We start from the raw sequence: 14,561 nt of genomic DNA, 5'->3' as shown, positions 1-14,561 counted from the left end.
ATAGTTACAAGTGAACACATTATATTCTTTGTTTTATGTCTGTATCAAATAAATTTATAAATGTTTACGAACTCTAAAAAAAGCGAATTTGCCTATGCAATCGAACCAGAGGCTGCAGTGTACCAAATACACGATCGCAGAGGTAAGTCAAAGTTGTATTCCTTGTAACATTATAACTATTAATAGTACGTATTAGTATTAAATATTTAATAGGTATATTATATAGTACAATTTTCATACCCAAATTTTTTACCGTTTTTAATTTTTAATTTGTTATTATAATATTCTCACTCATATCAAGATTTATTTACATTTGATAAGTAATTATATTTTTTTTTTTTTTGGAAATCAAAAATAGGCTACTTATTATTGTTTACTATTTCTAACTAAAATCAAACTTAAGACTTTAAGCATTTCAAAATAATTATTAATATAGATAACAATTAAAATTTTAAACTTTAAAGTACTCATTAATTGTATAGAAAGTAAAATAAAAGAAATAAATCGTTGGGACCTTAGAACATTTTCTTACGTTTAAATTTGATAATAAGTTAATTCATTTAAATATTACAAATAATAATATAGTAAAATGAATTATTTTGAATTCAACATTTACCTGTTATGGACTGTCCTCTTAATATCTCACAGAGACGTGCAGAATTGCTCTGAAATTAATAAATATAATTTATAATTTGAACTATATGTATGGGTTTTTGTATAAGATTAATATTTTGTATTTTATACGCCTTATACATATTTAAAGCGTTTAAGCCGCTTATAAACTTTCAAAATAATGTTGAAAATTTAAAAATTAAGGCTACCTACACAAATACAATGCAATAATTTCATAACACTACAAGGTAAATAAATATGAATAGAATATTGAATAACAGTACCGTTTCTTAGTCTCATTGTATGCATTGTGCGTATTAAATGATGAATACTCTGACAGCCTAACCTATTGTCAAAAAGTCTGCAACGTTAACGACCATATCAAGGTTACACTTGAATGATAATATGTATATGTATCATATGTGTGTTAACTGTTTAATGTAGATACTTATGATGGGTTATAACTTTATAAGTTACCTACTAACTAGTAACTAGGTAAGTAGGTATCTATCAATAACTACCAAGTTAATGGGTAGTCACAAGTCAGTGTATAACTATAACATGAGACTTTTTTTCGAAGTCAATTAATTTTTGTAACATATAAATGTTATAACCTTAACATTTTTGGTTTTAACATCTTAATTATCTATAACATAATGACTACCTATATAAGGTATAGCCGGTATAGGTACCTACCGTTATTGTCTAAATAACTTAAACTATAAATCAAACGATTATCATTAGTAACTGGCTAGTCCGTAGATACCTAGATAAATACAAAGATGTATTTAGATCTTCTGTTCATAACGAATTGGTTTCCTGTGTTGAAAGATCGCGGACGGTGTGTGACGAATCAATTGTTGCTTTTCCTTAGCTACCTATCGCTTATCTAGTGCCCACCCATATTAGTTTGTAATTTGTACGTCTATCTACAAACTTCCTGTAAAAAAAATGTACATTGACCTATTACAACACATTACAATATATAGTAGGTACGCTTTAAAGAGATCATATTTATTATTTAAACTTTACAGCACCTAGTGACCTAGTCATACTATTTATTAACTATTTACCTACCAACCTATATCTTCATAACGAACTATCTAATGTCTTTTAAATTTAATCTTATAAAAATTTGATGTATTAAGAGTTTTATGACTATTTATGTATTAGTAATTAGTAAGTACGAAAGTTATTGAATTTTTTTGGGCTATTATATTTATAGCTAATTAAGTTTGAAATTAATTTCATAACACTATAAAAAATATATTAAAAGTTTATAGTGCACATTTTTGCATATTTAGTGATTTTATTGTTTTAAGAGCATATTTAATGATTGATAGTATGATTATAATACAATTTGAAAATCTGACAATAAAAAAAAAAAATTCTTTATAATGTATATTTATTTAGAGAGTTTTAACTATCTAGGTATTATTGTATCGTGTTTTTAAAATCTCTGTTTGACTTACCTACAATTTCCCAATTTTATTATTCAATATTTAGTACAAATGATGTATAACAAATAAAAATATTTGTATTTATGAAAATTTTGAGTAGAAATAAAAAAAACAAGAAAAGTGTATATTTTTAAAGGATATTTAGTACTTTTTAAGTGCATTAAATTCCTAGTCTTAGTAGTTGGTAAGCAGCAGATGTTTTTAAACTGAAAAAGAAGTAGGTACCTATGCATTATGAACTATAAAGCTTAAAAATATGCATCAATAATATTATTTATTTAAAACTTATTTTATTTATTAATTAAAAGTAGTAAAAAATGATTCTTAAAATTAAACTTTGTGAGCTTTTGTTGTATTGTTTAATTAGAAAAAAATATACAGGGTATATATATTATTTATATAGAAACCAAGTAATAATAATCAATCATTAATACATATTACATTTGAAAACATACCTAGAAATTGGAATAATCAATGTTTTATTTAAATTATTAAAAGTAAATTTTCAATAACAACATTTTGAATTTGGAAAAACTGCGTGCTACATCTATAGACGAGACACGAACATATTTGAAATATGGTATACCTGATGTAATTAGTTCTTAAAAATCTTGAATAGTATGTTTTTTCCTTTCATAATTATGTTCAATGTCTTCAGTCTATGATTTTTTATCAAAAACAGTACCTACTTAGTTTATTTGGTATAGATTTTTCCACATCTCCTGGAACTTGAAAAGTTTTTACTTCAACTTCTTCGACTATATTAAAATATAGTTAATAGGACGTCTTGTTTTTATAAGCTAGTAATTTTATCCTCTAAAAATCCGAAGTGTTAGAACAAATTAAATCATTTGTTATAATTGAATCATCTATAAATGTTTTAATGAAACTTGCATCATCTTTATAAAATAGCTAAAAAATGTATCAAAATGGTCATATTAATAAACCACTGCGTCCAACCATGTACCCCGACGAATAATAACTATTGATTTAGGCACAGAGACGCAATTGTAGGGGTACAAGGGAGGCATTTTCCCCCTGACAATTTTGCGAAGGGCAAAGATATCATTTCCTCCTCTCAAATAATCCAACTACTCGTATACAAATATACAAGGTTTTGATCATGGTAAATAAATTATTTGCCCCCTAAATTTTTTCCCAGTTTCGCTACTGTTGAGGCGGTAAAAAAATTTCAGGATCAATAGTTTGAAAAGCATTTATTTTTGATGGAGACTTTAATAATACTTTTTTACCATCAGAAATTTTAATCAACTATCAACTTTTGAAAAATGTTTATGAACTTCCCCTGCATTGTACTATTTATACTAGTATACAATGCAGGTGATATGGATCATTTTAGTCTATCACTATCACTATTTACTGAAATATTAAACTATGTATAGTATAAAATAACTACATCGGTAGAAAAAATTTTAAATTCAGAAACAAAATTATGCAGTCATGACGAGTTGAAATTTTAAAATAAACAGGTGTAAAGCTTTGTAAAATATAAAAACTTTCTTCGAAGAAAAACGAAGCCAACGAAACGTGGAAAACAATTGAAACATCTGAAGTAGGTATTGACATAAATTAACAAATTATATTTTTACAATAGGTACTATAAAAAAATCAATATATCAAAAAATACAATCGCAGGTTTTTCCAGTTTTGGTAAAAATAATCGTACGTTATCGGTATGCTGATTATTCAACGTAATATATTTAAAAAAAAACTTTAAATACACTAAAAGTCAATGAATGTAAAAATATGATCAAACAAGTAAAAATCGAACAAATATGCAAAAATATGCAAAATTAAATTAAGAATTTGAATTATTTGAGTACCTAATGAAACAAATTTCTATCTTACTCCTCATCAATTTAGATGTTATAAGAAATATGATTAATTCATAAACATTTGCTTCCTAATAATTACACTCGATCATAACTCGCAAGCATTTCTTTATCATGATTACTTAAAAAAATTTTAATTTTTACTTTAACAGACAACAACATAAAAAAAAAGTATTAAATATACAAAAAAAAAAAAAAATTATTAAATGTATGTACTCATAATATGGTATCTAAATCGTATATATTATAATATATTACCTACCAACTATGGCTACAATAATATAGATAGCTATCATATTATAGTAACTACCTCTTAATAATATCTTAATACGTAATTCAATTCAACTTCTTAATTTATTTTTATCATATAATATTATGAAATTTAAATACCTAATTCCTATTTGTTATCAGTGATTATACTTAATGTTAGTCGTTGGGTAATTGATATCTTCTAAAACTTAATACAAAAATAATTATATACTTACCTATGCTGTTGGCTTTTACTTCTATAATTTAATTATTACATGATCAAGATGTTTCTCCCATAAGATATATTTAAACATCAGATTATTCAGATAAACTTCTTCAGTATGTGAATTATGTCTTTTTTCATACACATACTAATGCACCATCACATTCATATATTTTTAATTTATAAAAATATTACTTGTATAACAAAAAATTAATTATTCGTGACGATTCCCTTCTTTCTATTTTTTTTCAATTTATTTTGACATGATATTTAACAATATCGTAAAACGAATTTGTCACTAAAAAAATAGTTTTTGGAAAGTAATAATTACTATTATTTACAAATTTAATTGAAAGATACCTTTCTATAATATGGATACCATTCACTATACTTCACTAACGATAATACCTAGCATATTATTTTTATTTTTTAATAACCCTTGCAAGGCAATTAGTGGTATAACAAATACAATTTACAACTCAGGTCTTTAATATAAAATTAATTAGTATACACACAAATACGATATAATTATGTTATAATAACGAAATTATACTTATTAGTAATTCGCTGTTGATTTTTATAAATATTTAATTCATATTATTTAACATTACGTCGTCGCGTTCATTTTAAAAAGTAACTCTAAAGTTCTTCATCGATGGTTATCGAGATTTCCTGTTTTATCCTAATATATTTTATAAGAGTATACACAAAAGCGCGTATCATAAATAGTTTATTTGCTTTTACTTTACGGCCCTGTGCACATACAGATGATTACAGTTGGTTTATTGTCTTCGTGTTCGTGAAGTGTTGATAATGTAAACTGAAAGTACCAAATCACGACTTCTGTATCATCTGTATATAAATAATAATACATATTTGCATAAGCATAATGCTTTTATAATGACTATGTCTGCAGCCTATAACGCATTTACAAATAAAATATTTATATTGTATAACATATACATACATGTATATTGTATAGGTATGACATTATTTATTGTCGACTCTCGCCATTATTGTCATGTTATATTATTGTATTCTTCTACCAGTACGGCTGTACCTATATAGGTATATAACATAATATATAAGTACCATAATATCATATACATATATAGGTATAAACGACAATTATAACGGCGAGATACTCCGCCCACGCGGAACGCGATGAAAACGCCTATTCCTATATGGCTATTATCTCGTATTATAAGAATAGTTTAAAAATCGTTAACGATTTCAAAGTCTCATTATGCATCTGTAATTTTTTTTTTTTTTCTTTGCCGCAGTCAGTTTTTCTTTTGATATTTACGTATTGTTGTTGTTAACTGCTGTAGCAGCGTTCCGCGTGGTTGGTCACGACCGCGATGTAATTACACACCCGGCACACTTTCTTCCCATTCATTGATTTGATATGATTTGTTTTATTCCGCCTGCCGCAGAACCGCCAGCCATGATGAACTTTGCAGCAGCCGACACGTCGTACCACGAACGCAGGAGGGGACGAGTGTTCGTTGACGATCCGCTATCTAGTCTCGAACAAGAGATACTGCTGTTCAGACACAACAACATCCAGAAATTTCAACAAGGTATATTGTATACTTAAAGACAATATTATGTAGGGTAATATAGACACATATGTATATGTACCTATACCATTACACGTGCGAGTCGTTTATGTTCATTTGATAAACGCACTGCATACGAGCTAAGGTCATAGTGTTTTAATATCAGTCTTAGGTTGCGTGGAAGAGGAACCCGAATACAGGCTGGACGACATCGAATGCGCTCTGCGGTACAATTCGCTTGATTCCGGGATCCCGATAGAATACGACGAAGATGATGTTGCCAACTCGATTAACACAACTCTGAACAGGTGTGAAATTATATGATTACAATTATAAATCTGTAGCTTGGTGTAAGAAAGGCCAATGTAAAAAATTTAATTTTAAAAAGGTTAATTTTAGTTTTACCGATTAAAAAACGGGCCAATTAAGAAAAAAAATACAGCAATTATAGGTTATACGCTAAATTTTCGGAATTTCAATGATTAAATTTAAATAACATAGTTGATTTGACAAAATAACGTTTGCCTATATTTTGCGAAACCAAAAAATCTATTAATTTTATTTTTACATTACCCTTCTTAAATTGGATAATATAAATATTATTAATATCTGGTATTGATTAAAAACTAAAACATAAAATAAACACTTTTAATAATTAAATAACTTTATTAAAACCTAATAAGTAATTACTAATAGTATTTAATTTAAAATTGCACATAATGTTAGTAACTATATTAATTAACTTTATTAATTGATTTATCGACTATGTCCGAATTACATGCCAAAAAAAAAAAAATGTCCGAATTGCAGACATTAATTGCCACTTAGAGGGATCTGTCCGAATTCCATGCCGCCTCTTAAAGGGGTATATCCGAATTGTATGCCGTATACCCACAAGTTTATCTTTATTTATCATGCACATATATGCACAACTTTATTTTTGATATTTCTAATTTAAAAAAAATAATAATTATGAATATAAACGCTTTATGATAGGGTTTTTACAACTGATAAGTTTCTAGATTGAAATATTTATATATTCTATAGTAATTAGTAAACATTTAACCAAACTGTACTTATTGCATTGTTTATTGTGGTCTGTTTTTATTGTATCAGTCTCTTCTATAATTGAAACTAATCAGTTTCAATTCATGCGTTTAAAAAGAAATGAAAATAAAAATAAAAAATAAAGTTTAAGTTGTGCACATAAGTGCATGATGAATAAAGATTAACTTATAAGTACCTACACGGCATGCAATTCGGACATTCCAATTTACGTTTATTTTTTGACATGAAATTCGAGTGCACTAAATTAATCAATTTACCAATACCTATCTCGTCTATAAATAATAGCCAATAGGTACGTGGTAACACTGGTAACTCAAAAAATGCTTTATCGGCTATATGTTTTAATTATTTGACGATGCGGTAGGTTGATATCGTTATCCCTGGAACAGCAGTGTTTCCAGCAACCGGACGGGGATGACTGTACGACTGCAATGAGCAGTTTCACCGCCACCGCTCCTCCGGTCGCTGTCAAATCCAACAACAATTGCTGTAGTCCGGTACCGTTGAACGAGACTTATAACCTGGTCGAAGAAGTGTATGTCAACCGGGATCAATGCCATACGACCGAGCTCCAAGTGCTGGACGAATCGCCCGAAGACGGTATCGTGGTAGCCATCGATATCGGTACGACGTACACTGGTTACGCGTATTCGTTCAGACGATCTGGCAGGATTACCGTCATGAAGAAGCCCGACTGTAACTATATATGTATAAATATATAGACATATAGCTATATAATATAATTGTTGTGATGAAAGGGGGGGGGTATAAACATCATGGAGATAGGATGATGTAAGAATAAATGTATATAAAATGCCTTAAAGGCTTAAAAGTTAAAATGCACATTTTTATTTCGTATAAAAGTTAGGTTTTTTCTTACTGTTCTTTCGAAATACGCAATACAAAAGTAACGTCATTGTTCAGTGATATTCATCGTATTTCTTTGTTGTCAACATTATTATTTTTAATATGAACATCAAGTAGTAATATATATAAACTAAATAAAAAATGAAAGAAAGCATAAACGCGTCTTCATAGAGAATTTGTAATAGTAAAAATGCATTTAACTTTATATTATACATATATACGATATATTTTATTAAAAAAGCATAAAAGCATTACAAAAAGTGAAAATGGAATTACATTTTTTTTTTCGTTGATCATTTTTACTGATTACCGTCATGGTGTATAGTCAGTCGTATAGGTGTTATAACATGAACATGCGTACGATATATATGTTATAATAAACTTACCCTTTAAACGGTATTGTTATTGTATATGTAGATGAAAGCGATACGATAGTCGATGGTCAAAAAATACCAACTGCTTTGCTGTTATCGCCAGATTTCAATTTCCATTCATTTGGAACGGCGGCTCGTGATTATTTCCACGATATGCACCCGGAAGAAGCACACAAGTGGTACTACTTTGATAAGTTTAAAATGTTTTTGTACAATAAAGACGTGAGTGAAGCCATACCCCATTGAAGCGTATTTAGTATAAAATTAAAATTATTTTCAGGTAATATCCAAAGAAACTCATATAATGGCTGCTAACAGCGTGTCCCTTCCGGCCACGCGTATATTGACCGAGGCTTTGCGACATCTTAGATATTTAATTTTAGAAGAACTCACTGAACGGTGTTCCGAAGCTTTGAGTTTGGATTCGATTTCCTGGATATTAACCGTACCGGCTGTTTGGAATAAAAGTACCAGGCTATTGATGAAAGAAATTGCAATCGAGGTTTGCAACAACATTTTAATTTTTATTATTTATAAACATACGTATAACTGCATTTCAATCAACAATATAAGTGCTTATAATACTCTTATTTTATTGCAGGCCGGATTGGGTAGTCTAGAAAACCCAGAATCTGTGACCATAGTTTTAGAACCTGAAGCAGCAGCTGTACATTGTCGCAGTGCACGACTCAAAAATACTAAAGTACTTTCTAAAATTAATTTTCAGGATACCTATGACACTGATTATTGTGTTTTAAACGAAATAGGCGAAGGTAATAAAATAATGAATAGTGTAATTTATTCAAATTGTGAATTAACTAGGGATTAAACTGATTAAATAATATAATTCAAAACAATATTAAGTGTTATTTTGTTTTTTACTCAATTTCAGGGTATAATTACTTAGTAGTTAATTGTGGCGGTGGTACAGTAGATGTAACAATTCATCAAGTGTGCCGTACAGTCAATCGACTGCCAATCAGTAAACTCCATAAACCATCAGCAGGTGTCTGTGGATCTCTAAGTAAATAGTTAAAAAAATAACTTATTTATAAACCTTGATTTTAAGGACGTTTTATTGCATATAGGTAGATTATATGTAATACAAAAATCTTCCAGTTTCACAGTTATTTTAACTTGATTCCGTCTTCTTCATACCTATTCCTATATTATATACAATAAAATTATTTTTATTTTTAAATCTATAATTATATTATACATTTATTCATTTATACTTCATTACAACCTTATAAACTGTTTTTAATTATCACAATATCATACCATATCAGAATTAATACATGGTATGCAGTAGCAGTACATATTTTATAATTAGGTAAACGTTATTTAATTGTTGTTGTTATAGGTGTAGATATAGAATTTGTTAAACTCCTGTGCGCATTATTCGGTTTTGGATTCATGTCAGACTTTAAACTTCAAAGACCTGCCGCTTATATGGAACTCCTCCAAAGATTTGAAGAAGCTAAAAAGTCCGTGTCTAGCAAAGTGAGATCGCCAATAGTTATAAGACCTCCGTACGCGTTTATCGAACACTACTTGCAGTATTCAGACAAAGACGTTCGTATACAAAATAATCTAATATAGCGTTTGTGTAAATATCAACGATGACGTAACGATATGTATGTTTAAAGGTATCCGACGCCGTGAGAGATTACGGGTCTGACGCGATCGTGTGGAATGAACTGGATGGTGTTTTCATTTTACACTATTTGGCCATTGAGCCGCTTTTTCTACCAAGCTTTGCGTGCATCTCGGAAGTAAGCACACTTTTTGCCACTGTAGAAAATTTGCGATAATCATTTCATAGATATATGTGTCATTTTGTTTACCAAACTTGTCTCCTATTGTTATATAGCAAATCAACAACATTATAAACGACGACCGAAAAATAACTCACATGTTTTTGGTCGGAGGGTACTCTCAGTCGCTGTGGCTTCAAGAAAAGATCACCGAGCGTTTTAGCGATCGTTTGAAAATAATCTTACCCGACTTGGCTTATGTCAGCGTACTGCGCGGGGCCGTTATGTACGAATTGAACAGGTCGGATACACCGGCATACAAAGCAAAACACAGTTATGCCGTTGGCATAATCAAACCATTTGTTGACAACACTCATCCAATAGGTAAGAATTAGCGATTTTCTAAAATCTTGACATTTATTAAATGATTTTTAAATACATGATTAGCAAATCACTGTTTACTGTTTGCACAATATAAAATGTACCTTATTTCTAATAATAAAATAAATTAAATATTTTACCGTGAATATGATATAATATACACAATACATATTACGGGTGTCTCAGTATACGGCTACATATCCTCCCATCAATTGAAATGCGTACAGGCTGATTCTCAAAACATGCTCGCACCTATTTTTCCTTTGGAAAATGAGTTGTTCAAATTTAAATTTTTGGAATTTTAAATTATTATTTTTAAATTACATTTCTGAATTTTTGAATTTATATTTGAAAAAGAATTTTTCTGTGGCAGTACAAAATTTTATTTTTCTGATGAAAACCCCGCCATTTTTATTGTACCTAATATCTTAAGCAAATGTTAATCCGATAAAATCAAAATTCAAACGAATAATTCTTGACATGAAACTTAAAGTACTAAGAACAATAGTCCATAGAATTATTTTAGGTGTAAAAGATGTAGGAAACTATGATAAAAATGTAATTAATTAATTAATATTAAATTATTTTTATTTTTTTATTTTCCAAGTATATAATAGGTACTAAACTGAATATTACTTCTATTAGTTCTATTTTATACTTAATGTAAAGTCATGATTAAGGACTATTATTCTAAATACTTAAAGATTAATAGGTATAATAACATCACGTAGAAACTTATCATTTGATATTTTACTTAGAAGTATTAACATTTTCAAAAAAATCACCTGCTTAGCAATACAGTAACTAAAAAAGGGGAGGGGGTTCTTATTTAAAAAAGAAGTTTGTATCCCCAATGAAGACACATATTAAATAGGTTAAAAAATGTCTAAGTAACTGAAAAAATTTGGTTTTTCAATATTTCAAATTTTTTGACGACAAAAAAAACAATGATGAAATTTCAAAGTCATACTTATTTAAAAAACTAAATATTAATTAGACAAAAAATTATTGTCCAGGACTAATTTCACGGTGCATCGGTGATTGGTGAGACATCTTATACATAATACATATACATATATACATTAACAATTGTTTAACGATATAATTTTAGAAAAACTCGTCATAAAAGATGGCAAACGTTGGTGCACAGACTTGCTGGATTACCTCATTGAAGAAAATGAATGTATTAGGGATAATGAGACGGTCATAAAAAAATATACTCCCGCGAACTCTTCGCAGGATTCAATCGTAATCAATATATACCTAGTACATAATCTGTCTGCTAAGGTACGCGTGTAGACTCATTATAGACATTATTCATAAATCATTATTGATTTTAATGTTATTCGATTTCAACATTATTTCATATTCGTTTTCTTATTTCTAGTTCGTTACGGACGATGGAGTGTTAAAATGTGGTTCGTTAAAATTTACGAAAAATGAAGACGTTCAGTTGTCTAAAGAGCTATTGGTACAAATAGGATTTTGTGGTCAAGGAGAAGTGGTCGCTACCGCTTTAGATTTAGCCAGTGGCACTCGAGTGGATGCTCAGATTGCTGAAACTGATTGTTGAAAGTATAATCATTTATTAAAATGTTGTTATAAAATATAATTAAATGTTTAGCTATAAAAATACAATATTGTTAAAATATAAAATAGGTATAGTCGATATAGACTCAATGAGTTTGTATCTATAAATCGATTGAATCTTTATTGGCTATTCAAACTGTATATCTTTTACTACTATAATAGACTTATACATAGTATTGTTTTAGATTTAAAATGTTATACTTTACATGGTATATTTTATATAGTAATATATAATAGGTATTATGATATATTATATGTATTATACTTATAATAATATATATTTTATTTGTATTTGAGACTATTAGCATTACTTATTTGTTGCATGTAAAAACAAATAATTGAAAAAATGTACTTATTGTTTTATAATAAAATATTATTACTAATTGTTAGTTATTATATAATTAACATTTACTTCTAATTACCTGTTAAAATATGATAATAATAAATTGTATAAGATCAAAAAAATAAACAACTATAAAAATATATAATGTTAATTGTTATTGCTATTTAAATCGTATTTCTATAATTTATTTTAATCGATAACTATAAAGTGTTCTTATTCATAGTTATGTCAATTACTAAAAAGTAATATAAAAACTAATATTGTTGTTTCGCTGAAAAATAATTAAAAGGCTTGTGTGAATTTAACTATAGTTCTAGTTTACTCTTAAGAAATTAACGTATTCATCAAAACCTTCAGTGGTAACTACACTACTACAGGTCACCTTTGCACTGTTTTACGTATTAAAATTTATACCAACATCGTCCAATCCATAACTATTTTTTACCTTTTCTTATTTTATTGGGTTATGTAAGTATTTCTAGTAGTGTAGATGTTATAGGACATTAAAATTGAAATGTCATGAGTTTTTTGAAAATTGCAGGGTTATCCGATTTAAGCAAATTATTAATCTAGTTTAAAAATGTAATACTCAAAAACAAATATTGCGACTGATGGTTATACCTAAGTAATTTTTAAGCAAATTAACAGTTATTTTTTTTTTTTTTTTTTTTTTTTTTAATGAGTCTAATTTGTGTAGTAGGTATAGCGTAAACATGCAATCTTATGAGTTTCTAACCGCAGCCGTTTCCGTTTTTATTGTAGTTTACTGAAAACTGCACTGCTGTATATATTAATTAATATCATGATATTATGAATAACCATAATATAGGTAAGGGCTGTGGATTAAATGAATTTAAATTTTTTCTTTTTATTACTTCATAGATGGAAATTCAATATCTATTGGTATTTGGCAGTACCTATATACAAAATGTATTTTTCAAATGTTAGCAAACCTATTTGAAGTTTTAGTATTATTATTTTATTGAATATTTTCTTCAATTTTTTTTATGTTTTTATGGTAACTACTAATTATCTTCGATTACTTGGGTGCGCGGTAACACTTATAGGTACCAATACTGTATAGCGTGCTTTGAATTGTTTTAAATTCATATATATTTCTCAATGTAGAATGTTGTTACAGTATAACTTTTATTCTTCACAAACACATTGTAAAATATGCTAGAATAGTTTATTAAAAAAGAATATTTTATACGTTAAGTATATTTTATTAATAAAATAAATAAATATTTATCGTTCGCGTGACTATGTTCAAAAGTGAATGTAATAAATACAGTGCGAATTAGATACCTACCTTCCTATTTTCGTTAAATAGGTAAGTACGCGTTTTAAGCATTCAAAAGACCGACAAGACAGACAAAATTCTAAGACTTGGGATTGATAGATTTATTTTTGAAAACAGATTTGAAGTTATCATCTAGTCTTTTATATTTTGATCGAAGCAATTTTAGATATTCAATTTAATTATTAAAATAACTATAAATTTATTTTATTTTGAGGCTTAGATATGTGTTCAATTTTTCAAATATCAAAAATCGCTTCGATCAAAATTTAAAAGACTAGAATACAAATTCATATCTGTTTTTTATTAAAATTCATCAAACACAAGCTTCACAAATTTGTCTGATATTTTGGTTGTTTTACATGCTTTTTTCGATCTGCTGCAGCCTTTTTAAAAAGTGCTTTTACTAATTAGTTACCTACCTAATTAATACAACAATAACTTTACTTTAACTATGATGTTTTAAAACAATTATATTCCTAATAATTAAGGCTGGGATTTTGATTGATGCAAAGGCATTTTTTTTCTGGTGTTTTGAAACGTTGGTCATTAAATATAAAATGTGTTTTGGGTGATACTGATTATTTTAAGGTAATTTTTTTTTTGCATTTTTTGACGATTTTAGTGCATTTTCTTAGTTTTAAGAATATTTTTTACTATTTGTTCATAAACTGAACAAAAACTGTCACGATTAATAAGAAACTTCCAGCAAACCACCAACGCTACGAACTACGAATAACAAATTTAAATTATACAATGTGTCCCGGGGCGAAGTGACCGGCCGCCGTTATATGAAAGTATACCTAAAATGATGAAGAAATAACCTTTAAAGTGGGGGGTCTAACTCTTTTTTTTTTTAGTTATAGGCAATTTAAGTTTTTTTAAACCAAACCAAAACTGCCACGGATTTTTTTATGTTACT

At 28.1% G+C, this 14,561-nt stretch overlaps 1 protein-coding gene across 1 annotated transcript; it reads left to right on the top strand.

The window, feature by feature from the left end:
• Nucleotides 1-6: 6 nt before the first annotated feature.
• Nucleotides 7-12,214, top strand: LOC112601059 (heat shock 70 kDa protein 12A-like). The gene is made up of 13 exons (XM_025348473.1): nucleotides 7-142; nucleotides 5,834-5,980; nucleotides 6,126-6,267; nucleotides 7,392-7,723; nucleotides 8,312-8,490; nucleotides 8,549-8,770; nucleotides 8,870-9,041; nucleotides 9,161-9,292; nucleotides 9,632-9,843; nucleotides 9,918-10,043; nucleotides 10,142-10,409; nucleotides 11,518-11,693; nucleotides 11,794-12,214. The coding sequence occupies exons 1-13, from the start codon at nucleotides 61-63 to the stop codon at nucleotides 11,977-11,979; spliced, it is 2,376 nt and encodes a 791-aa protein (XP_025204258.1). The 5' UTR covers nucleotides 7-60; the 3' UTR covers nucleotides 11,980-12,214.
• Nucleotides 12,215-14,561: the final 2,347 nt, after the last annotated feature.

Source organism: Melanaphis sacchari, unplaced genomic scaffold, assembly GCF_002803265.2.
Source record: "Melanaphis sacchari strain LSU unplaced genomic scaffold, SCAv2.0 Contig74_pilon_pilon, whole genome shotgun sequence".
In the NCBI taxonomy this organism is placed as follows: Eukaryota; Metazoa; Arthropoda; class Insecta; order Hemiptera; family Aphididae; genus Melanaphis; species Melanaphis sacchari.
Note: the sequence above shows the minus strand (reverse complement) of the source record. Positions and strands in the feature narration are given on the sequence as shown.